The sequence below is a fragment of the Dendropsophus ebraccatus genome, chromosome 4, assembly GCF_027789765.1.
Source record: "Dendropsophus ebraccatus isolate aDenEbr1 chromosome 4, aDenEbr1.pat, whole genome shotgun sequence".
NCBI lineage: Eukaryota > Metazoa > Chordata > Amphibia > Anura > Hylidae > Dendropsophus > Dendropsophus ebraccatus.
In genome coordinates, this window is record NC_091457.1 from 109,116,428 (window position 1) to 109,127,400 (window position 10,973).

The 10,973-nt window shown below is 38.4% G+C and overlaps 1 protein-coding gene across 1 annotated transcript; it reads left to right on the plus strand.

Annotated features, from left to right (window-relative positions):
• Positions 1–1,933: 1,933 nt before the first annotated feature.
• On the plus strand, positions 1,934–9,597 carry TRH (thyrotropin releasing hormone). Its single transcript, XM_069966681.1, has 3 exons — positions 1,934–2,048; positions 7,733–7,933; positions 8,450–9,597. Exons 2-3 carry the CDS (start codon positions 7,738–7,740, stop codon positions 8,989–8,991), a joined length of 738 nt encoding a protein of 245 aa, XP_069822782.1. The 5' UTR covers positions 1,934–2,048; positions 7,733–7,737; the 3' UTR covers positions 8,992–9,597.
• Positions 9,598–10,973: the final 1,376 nt, after the last annotated feature.

Sequence of the window (10,973 nt, forward strand, 5' to 3'; positions counted from 1 at the left end):
TGGGGGACAAGAAAACTAATAGTCATTCGGTAGGGAGACCTTTTGGCAATAGAAGGGTGGTGGAGCAACATTTATTGTAGGTGAGTTTACCAATTCATATGTATGAGATCTCACCTTTCTATTCATGCCAAGTCTATCTATCTATCTATCTATCTATCTATCTATCTATCTATCTATCTTTCTATCTGTTGATCTATCTTTCTATCTATCTATCTATCTATCTATCTATCTATCTATCTATCTATCTATCTATCTATCTATCTTATTTTGCACCAATCCTGCAAATATAACATCCAGTGTAAAGGCAAAAAGTAAAAAAATGGAAATAACAAAACATTACTGAAAAGGACCAATCAGGTTACAGCATTCATGTTTGTAATAGAATTAAAGCAGTGGCCTTAGGACAGCGCTACATCCCCATTACACAGGTTATACTGTATCATCTTCACTACTACATACTAAGAGGTTGTAAAAAATCAGATAAATTCTTATGTATGGTGAACTTTGGCAAATTGCTGGTGAGGAGTTATCCAGGATTGGAAACAATGCCACATCTATCCTCAGGTTGTGTGTGGTAGTACACTTCTTTCACTTCAATTGAACTGAGCTGCGATACCATAAACAAACTGAGGACAAGAGTGGTGCTATGTTTTTCTGGATAATTCCTTTAAGAGGCCAAATAGTGCTCCTAGTTGTGGTAAAAATGTTTACAAGGAGATGGGGTCCATCTATTATCTAGTACTTTGTTTGGGTACACAGACATCTGGCAAGTGTTGAAGTGATTTTGGATCTATACTTGGAGACACTCGAAATATAGACTCTCAGCTCTCTTGTGACTTACCAATCAGTCTCTATGAAGATAGTATAAAGTGGAACTCCCCTTTAATGCTTGTAAGTCCCACATGACATTGTTAGCATCTCATTATTAGATGCATGTTGCCATGTTTGACCCTTCAGGTCTACAAGCGCTATTATCTCTATTTCAACAATTTATACATCATTAGAACAAACAATCCCTGAATCAATGCCCTCCTGGGTAGGCTGCCACTTTATGATGAAATTCAGCCTGACACAATGTTAGTTTGTTGACAATATATGAATATTAATGTCCACAATGGCTTTTATTATACACAACGAATAAAATGTCAGCCTGAGTGTCGCTTATTATAAAGGACACTTTAAGTCTACTTTATAATCCCATATTGTAAAGGGCCTGTTTATGTAACTTCCTTTAACTCTTGTTTCACCTGTGCTCTGAATAGACCACAACTCCCAGCTTTCTCCAGGTGCCAGTGTTACATACTGCAGAGCTCTGGCATCCTATCCTAAGGCAATCACTGGCCAAAGAGGGTCATCACCATAGCCAGTTATTGGCCAAGAGGGCATTCCCTGAGTGTTGTGATGGGACCAGGAAGTGGTACAGTTACCTGTTTCGGGAAGGGGTTCAGTGTTATTCACAATAATTTTTTGTTAAAATCTTGGGAAAACCAGCAACATGTTGTGCAAATGTTCTGCAGCACCATCACAGGTAATAAAAAGCAAAAACATTTCTTATTGAAATCAATGGACTGGCCATGTAATGTCTGTGGGATCCTCCAGAGTATGAGATTTTTTTTGTAGATGTTCTCCCCTTTGCTGATTGATCAGGGAAAATGTGAAAAATATTACTTTACTGAAATAGTTGATGATGCTATGGGAGCTCTATATTTTCTATGTTTCTCAATGTAATTTATACGATCACACATTCTGGATTTCAGTAGTCCATATGTTCTTCATCTGGAGCGTTAAAGGTTAAGCTCAATTTGAAATTTTCTTTTCTGACATCAAATACATATATATATATTAGAAAAAAACACAAAGACGTACCCTAATGACATCACAGGCATCCTCATAATTGGGCCAGGAGGGGTATAAGAGAGGAGGCTGGAGAAGGCAGCAGCAGGAGCAGCACAGAGAGAGCAGAGACAGATCCTAGGCAGACCGTGCTCCACACAGGAGGTAACATCCACCCAGACACCAGGCACAGCCCCGCAGCTGACTCTACACAGGTAACTGCTTCACCTTCCTTCTGCTCTGATACAACTTTTCTTAGCTCTCAGGGTATTTCTTCTCCAAAAGTCTTGAGAGAAGGGTCAGACCTGAGGGGAAAAAGAGGCTGCAGAAATGCTGAAATGTAGGGAAATACAAATTTAGGCTAAGAAAAAGTGACAGAGAAAGTGAAGGGTATACAAATATTGGCTAGCAAAGAATTAGATATCATAGGTTAGAGGTGTAGAAATTAGATAGATAGATAGATAGATAGATAGATAGATAGATAGATAGATAGGAGATAGATAGATTGAAGATAGATAGATAGATAGATAGATAGATAGATAGATAGATAGATAGGAGATAGATAGATTGAAGATAGATAGATAGATAGATAGATAGATAGATAGATAGATAGATAGATAGATAGGAGATAGATAGATAGATAGATAGATAGATAGATAGATAGATAGGAGATAGATAGATAGATAGATAGATAGATAGATAGATAGATAGGAGATAGATAGATAGATAGATAGATAGATAGATAGATAGATAGGAGGGAGATAGATAGATAGATAGATAGATAGATAGATAGATAGATAGATAGATAGATAGATAGATAAGCAATGGAATGGCAGAACATTCTTGGTACTTTGTCTCTTTACATTATATAAATCCTGGAGAAACATCTTTGAGCCCTGACATGTTTTAGCCATAGATATGCAAGACTCTTCTGTGTTATATGTATTTAGCTGAACAGGATCAAAAAAAGTAACATCAGGGGAGCTATTTGGTGAAGTTCATCTCCAATAGACAGTTATAGAGATTGCTGGTTATGTTATTAGTTACATATAGAGGAGGCAGAATTGGTCATTTAGGAGGATTATTTGCAGCTCTTGGATAATCACAGTCAAGATTTAAAAGTCACTTTGCAGAATTACATACTCAGCTTTGACATGTCAGATGATGCCTGTTATTCATGTTTAGCTGAGTTTGAAGTACATGCCTGGTTTTGTTGACTGATGGCTGACGGGACACCAGTTCATGTGATTCTCATCATATGCTGTGAGATGTGCCAGGAGCTGTATTTCCATATCAAAATCACCATGAAAAGCAAATATTCAATGTAATAGATGTCACTATAGCTAGTCATATTCTTGTGCAGTCATTTTTAAGCTACCAATGTTGCAAATGGTACAACTATTAACTCTAATTAATTTTAAGGACACCATACTTTACACTACTGTGTCCACTTCTTCTGACATGGTAATTGGTATCACCCACATTCATGGTAATGTGGGCGATAGCTGATGTAGCAGAGTTAACTTAGTATCCCAAGCCAATGCCAACATGTATTATATTTTTATAGCAGATTCAGGTTATTTTAAGTCTGGCTTCTCATCTTTGGCACATTCTACATAATATAAACCCAGCTTTGTTATGTGTTATACTGTGTGTTATGAATTACATAAGTGCAACAAATTCTACTCAACTGTCACTAATATTTATAGGAAACCTCTTACATAGACTGAATAGATGCCGGACTTACCATCTTATAGAGATGGCACCTGGGCAAATTGTGACTGGTGCCCTTCATGCAATTTGTATCTCTATAGCTCTTTTTACATTGGGTAGCTATTCTTTTTCAAATTTTCTGACATGTTGACTGTATTGTGCAGGGATAATTTTTTTGTGTCATTAATATATTGGTGTGCACTGGTTAATAAATATCCTGCCCAGATCCAAAATGCAAAGTGATTCACACCTCAATTTATTTTTGTGTAGCTTGGGCTGGAAATGACACTAGAAGTCGGCCTGCCATTAGTAAATTAATTGTGAAAACATACATTCTTTTATTAATACCCCCTTTTTAAAGATTGAAAAAGTGTCACCTAAAGGCTATGTTCACACATAGTATTTCCGTCAGTCTTTGGGTCAATATTTTTTCAACCAAAATCAGGAGTGGAACTGACAGGGAAAAATTAAAATGGGAAGATTTGCACAGTCTCTATGTTTTCAAACCACTCCATATTTTGGTTGAAAAAAGAAGAAAATACTGTGCGTTAACATAGCCAAACAGTGCACATTATTAAAGTAAAAGGTTTGTGCCTTACTGACGTGCGTGTTTTTGGTGCCCATAGGCTGCTGTTTTGTTCTATAGAGCAGTATACAGGAAATAAAATGTGGCATCTGCTCTACGTATAGTCAAAAGTATACATTGGGAAATTCATCTGACCTATACCTACAGCAGACACTGCAAGATACCGTGTGAAAATATCCTAACAGATGTTACAGTGCAATTGTGCCCCATGTTGCAGACTATTATACTATTCTACCTGTATATTGTACCATGTATTGCTATTATGTGGGTGCCGCTACCAGGCTTTTCTGAAACATCACGTTTGCAACATGAAAACTGTGCCCTAATGGTAACATAGAGCTGTTGCAGATGTGAATTTATACTTGCTGTGTCTCAATTGTTTTTGTTGAATGTAAGTAAAGGTATCTTGGAGTCCTAGGTATAAAGTTTCCCTTTAACTATATTTTACTTAAATGGATGACATCAGCTCTGTTACATCTAATTGACCCAGGGTGATGACATGCTGTAAGTCACGTTCTCCCTGTCTGATAAACCAGTACTACATGGCCCAGCTACAAGTTCAGTTGTGTTATATGTAGTAAATTAAGTTCTGCGACATGACAAGCTAAATACTACTACATCTGATGACCTAAGCACTGCCAGATAAAAAAACGATAAAAGCCACAGTTAAATAGTCGTATTTTATTAAAAAGCTAAAACGAAAAAAAGTTCTGGAGATTTTGGGGAAATTATAGGGTCAAAGACAGGGCTTTTGCATGAGACAACCAACTGTCAGCACAGCATGAATACTCAAGGTGACAGTAATTCTCTTATGGAATTTGTTATGGAAATGTTACTATTTTTGGTTTATGAGTCATATTATCCATATTATCTGATCATATGAGCTAATTTATTTACATTTTACCAAAAATTCAGATTTATTAGAATTTTTTATGATTTACTTATACAAAAGGGACTCTTGTCAAAGGCAGGAATCTCTGTTCCTATACAACAAGTGGCGCAGAGGTAAGCAGCAATATGCATCTCAGTTTTAACTCACTGTGTTGCACTGCCCAGTGTTCTGTACAGGAGCGGGGACACCTATCTTCGACAGAAGTTCCTACTGTACATATATGGGCAATTACAATGTGATCAGGTCAAATCTGTATCCAAATATGAATACAAAAAGGATGTGAATTGGAACTAAAACAAGTTGCGGGAGATTTGCTCACCTTTATCCAGGACCTATTAAGTCCCATTGATGCCATAAAGGAATTTTACTTTTTTTGTCATTATCATCAAGGAAAGGAAGGAAAATGTTTTTTTTTTTAGAGATACTTCCAAAATTCATGATCTGTTAGTGGATTTAATCTTCATTGCGTAAGCAAGGAAAACTTATGAACTCCTTGTGCTGTGCTTATTATAGGCATGGTGTCCAATTAGGAGACAATTCAGGTTCCAAACGAATTCAATCCACAGAGATACATGCAGGGATATGCCTGATGAATGATTCTATGTGTTATCTAAACATATTGATCAAAGGGATAGTGAGCAAGACATCTATAGCACAGCCACACTTCTTGCTTCCATCAGCTCTTCTACATCATTTCATTCCGGCATGTTAGCCATGCTATATTTCATTATGCAGCAATTAGAGACGCTGCAGCATGTAGATGTGGAAATATTGTGATATTATATAGCACAGCTGTCTGTAATGCAATCCCGTAATACACTGATCAGTCAAAACATTAAAACCCTCTGCCTAGTATGGCATATGACCCAGTTCCTGCAGTCAAAAATCCTCCATCAAAAGTGTCCAGCAGTGTGTGGTATCAAAATGTTAACAGTGGATCCTTAGAATGGTCACTGCCTATTTAAACAGGTTCCCTCGATCTAATCTATGTGATTCCTAACATGCTTCTAAATCACTTAATTTTGCAAAAAATGACTACTTACAGCATTTTCTGCCACTAGTTGACTCCCTCCCCTGCAGTCTACTGTACACTGCTGATGTTTAGGGAAATTCTGTCTCTAGTAACAGCTGGACAGCACACAGGAAGTGTGGGAAGAGGAGACCAGTAAACCAGTATGTCAGTCCATGAGAATTCAAACTGTTTCTGAAAGGTAAATCAAGGCTTTCCTCTCATCTCCCACAATGTTCTGGGCAGCAGTCCATTGTGTATATATCAGTGTACCTAGTGCTGTATCTCCACAAGGCTGCAGTTTAAGCTCTAACTCCTGTAGCTTCTGGGCTGTAGAAACAGTTTAGAGCTTAAAAGGGGTTGTCCAGGCAGGGGACTTTTTTGCTATGTGTCCAGGGAGGAGGTAATGGAAAACAATAAACTGCACTCACCTCTCTCCCTTCCACACCACTGCCAGCAAACCACCGCTTGTGCTAGAGTAGCTCTTCTGTTGGACTGGTTCAGGTAGAGTAGTCCATGCTATCCATGTACATCAATCAGTGCAGTTGTCCTTCCTTGGACCTAGACCTGTATATCACAATTTTCATTATTTGGACAGTTGAAATCAATTAGTGTCCGTATTCTATAAGATGTGTGCTCTACCATTGACTTTAATGGAGAACATTATTAGACTGAAAATATGGTCGTATTTTGATTTCAGAATTACAGCTGAATGCTGAGGAACATAGCCTTAAACTAAAGCTGGTTGTAATAAGGGAGCCTGTGTGTTTTTCATACTGCCTATAATTTGGGCAGCATAAAACCTCTGACAGGTTTACTTTAAATAGGGATATTAGTACAAAATAGAAATTATATTTTCAAAATAGTTTATATAGACTTTTGACCAATATAGTTATAGTCTACTTCTCTGTCTTAATGAGAACCTATTACTGCTTTTATGCTGCCTAAACCATAAGTCATTGAGGTGGTCCCCGACAGCTTCCCCCTACCCTACTGCCTGTGATGGATAGAACTCTCCCTATACTCATGGAGGGAGTGATCGATCCAGGGTCCACCGCAATGACTAGTGGCTTAGGCAGCATGGAAGTGATGACAGATTCCCTTTAAAGATACCTACTAATTATTCTACTGTAAATCACATCCATTAAAGGTCAACTATAGTGCTGACCCCTCCCAGTAGTAGTAGTAGTAGTAGAGGAATACCCATGCTGACTCCTCCAAGTGTAGTGAGCCACAGTGTCCATACAGCATTGGGGGGTGTTGATGTTGGCTCTCCTATTTTTTATACTGTATACGTGGAACATTCCCTGTTCATAATATACAAAAATTATTTTTCATCTTAGGGGTTAACATTTAGATAAAACCTGGTTTAAAAGGCATTGTTATCTGGAGTTTTTGGGTTATCACTTAACAGCTTAAATTACAGAGCACGCTGCTGCCTGGAGGTTCGGGCTGTATATGATTGTGTTGATACATAATAATTATCCGCACATCCTGCTATTTTCTGTTTGATACACAAGGAGTTGTTGTTAAGTAGATTGTAATGCTACCTGCAAAATCCAACACTGCCTAGCGGTGATAATTATTTGTAATATGATGTGTTAATGTGCATATGGGGCTTTCTGTACAGCAATAAGACTGATATTGGAACTTTATGGGGACATAGAACTAATTTCCCAATCTTTCTTCTGCATTGCAGTTGTGATGTTGTCTACTTGGTGGTTGCTGCTTCTAGGAGCAGTGTTATCCAATTTGGTGGTGGCTCAAGAACAACCTCTGCCCGATGAGGAAGAGGATGTATCCGAGGACAGCATGGACCTCAGCAATGTACTAAAGAGAGCCCAAGGGGCACTAATTCACAGTCTTATCCAACGAATTGAAGAGGAGCAGAATAACAGAGGTAATGATTTTAAATGGGCCATTACTTGTCTTGGGGTAGATTTGTGTATTTTGTTATTGGTTGGCCCTAACTATATACATGGTGGCAGTTGTAATGGCAGCCTCTTCATTGGCAGTGGAGACCAATGTATCATTGCCAGTACACCTTTCCAGGGATGGGCCTAAAAGACATTGGAGGTCCTGTCTATTCCTTACTCATCATCTTCATTGTTAAAATCCACTATGGTCACTGTGGAGGCAACTACAATGGCAAACTTATATTTCTTACAATGGTGGCAAGGGCAGTCATTGGTTTATAGAACCAACAACAGACCCATCTTTTATGGCGAGCTCTTCATTGTCTATGGAAATCACTGTTCTTCTATTTCAGTTGCCACCAAAATAATTCATAATTAGACCCACCCCATTAAAAATAATATCTATTGAGACATTACAGTACTCCCCATTGACATACAGGAGCTGGCTATGTTGTTGTCTTCTTTTATAAATAATCTGTGCCTGGTTTTAAATTTTTCAGACACAGATTTTCCAGGAGTGGAATGGATCTCTAAGAGGCAACATCCAGGTAAAAGGCTTCTTGAAGAAGTGGAGAAGAGACAACACCCAGGCAAAAGAGAAGAAGGTGACTGGTATCTGGAGTTGCCCAAGAGGCAGCACCCAGGCAGGAGATCAACAATAGGTGATCAGTTTCTCGATAACTCTAGTCCTTCTTTGGGTCTCCTAAGTGATGTCTCAAAGAGACAACACCCAGGCAAGAGAAACCTAGCTTATACAAAGCGCCAACATCCCGGTAAAAGAGGCTGGGATGATGATGAAAATGCTGACATGGGTGACCTCCAAGATGTAGAGAAACGACAACATCCTGGTAAGAGGTATATAGAATCGGAGAACTTTGACTATGTACCCCCATGTGAGGGGCAAGACCCTTTCAACTGCAGCAAGGGAAGTCTTCTGCTGGAGCTTCTAGATAATGTGAACAGGGGAAAGATGGAAGAGAAGAGACAGCACCCGGGCAGGAGGTCAACTTGGGATGCAGAAGTCCCCGTTGTCCAAGAGTAATGGCACCACGTTTTCTCAGACCTGTGCAAGTAGCACCTCAACTCACCCCTCCAGTTTTGTAGACCAAGTCCACTCTACCTGCAACCATGAGTCCAAGTGAGATCCCCCCATGACCTTCAAATTATAACCGGCACTATGTCTACAGGGAACCAGCGTATGTTACATCTCAACACAAGTTTTGGTGTAAGAAAGTCAAACTTTCCTCCAGTCTCTATCAACTAACCAATGTACCCAATCAGAGACGATATATCACTGTTAATATACTTCTGTCATTTGACTCCCAATATAATTATTATTCGTTTTCATGCTGTACTAATAGTTTGGTCTCTTAATACAGATTGGGTTTTACTGGATCTTCCGTGTGTTGTGTGTAAGTAGCAGAAGCGGTCATAAGCTGCAGGGCATTACATGTCATCATAATCAGACTGGCACTATATGCAAATTAGACTGTTTCAGTATGCCCTATATTTGCATATTTGCATACAATGAGTCACTTATAAATTGAGCACGCACCCATAATAAACAACTTTGTGCAACAATTTCTGCGTACCATCAATTATATATAAATCAGGAAAGGGAAAAAAAATACCAATCAAAATGGAACTGTGAAAATGTACACACGGAAAAATATGGAACAAATCACATTTTATTTAAACTACAACTAGAGAAAGCGATCACATAAGGTAAAAAGACATCTAAAAGCACACACCTATTCGTTTTGCAGGTTGTGTGTTTTTAGATATTTTAAACTTTTGTGATTGGAATTTCTGTGGTTGTAATTCAAATAAAAAAGTTATTTTTTTAATACATTTTTCTGTGTGCGCATTTCTTCACTTAATTTTCGCATACTATATTTTGCTGTGCTTTGTCTACAGTATATATTTGCATATATTGCTATGACAATGTTGTCTCAAAGGAGATAAAATATAAAAAAATTTAACTCTTGTTCTTTCTTGTCCTAATCCCTTTCAGTTTAGAGGAAAACCGCCAGCTCCGCACATAAAACTACAGGCATGCTCACAAAGCTCATCTCTTAAAGTTATATAGGTGGCTATAGGGGAACAGTAGTTAGAGCACTCACAAAAGGAACCAAACCTCCATATCTTGGTGGGGCAGGGCAGACCCTGCTAAAAAGGGTAAGGAGACATTAGTAGTAATTCACCAGGCTTCTTTAAGTGATTAATGTATGGAGGTCTATTGTGAAAGGAGAAGTCAAGGGCAAAATGGCAAAATAGTCCACCTATCCACATGGGCAATCCAGTAACAACTGCAATGACAGCAGGCAATGTTTAAGGTTGTTTGTCATTGAGGGGTTCTTGGTCAAGTTGCTTAGAGATTCTATTCATTCTATTCTAAATCCTGGACTGGATTTATGAAAAGAGTTGTCCAAAATTAGAAGCAGATGGCTCTTTTCTTTTAAAAACAGCATTGCAGCTGTCCACAGGTTGTGTGTGGTATTAAAGCTGGGCTTTAAAGGTGAGGCATGCTTCTGGAAGAAAGCGACTATGGGATGAATTTAATATTCCTAAATCGTCATATTTATTTTCCCTGGAGCATGGGCCATAATTTAGTGCACGTCATGTACACGCCATTTACTAATAAGGTACACTGTTTGGCTAACACTTTTCGGACCTCCTCATATTTGGAGACTGTTTTCCTGAAAATGGGGGTGGTGGGAGGCATGTATTTTTTCCCCATTGAATTTATTAATGAAAATGTATTTGTAACACCTTTCATCCTTATGATGTGGTAAAAAAGTTTTGATACAATGGTTACTTTAAGATTTTATGCATCATTAAACTCCTTACAAGACCTAGGTCTTGTCTCTGCTCACTCACCTGTAGAATGGCCAAGCCCTTTATAGCCTTACAGTCAAAGTCTCATATTTTTCTCATTGGCTTTTAGATTCATGACAACTACATAACCGCACGAGTCACATGACATTACATCAGCTGTCACAGGAAAGATCATCCTGGAATCAT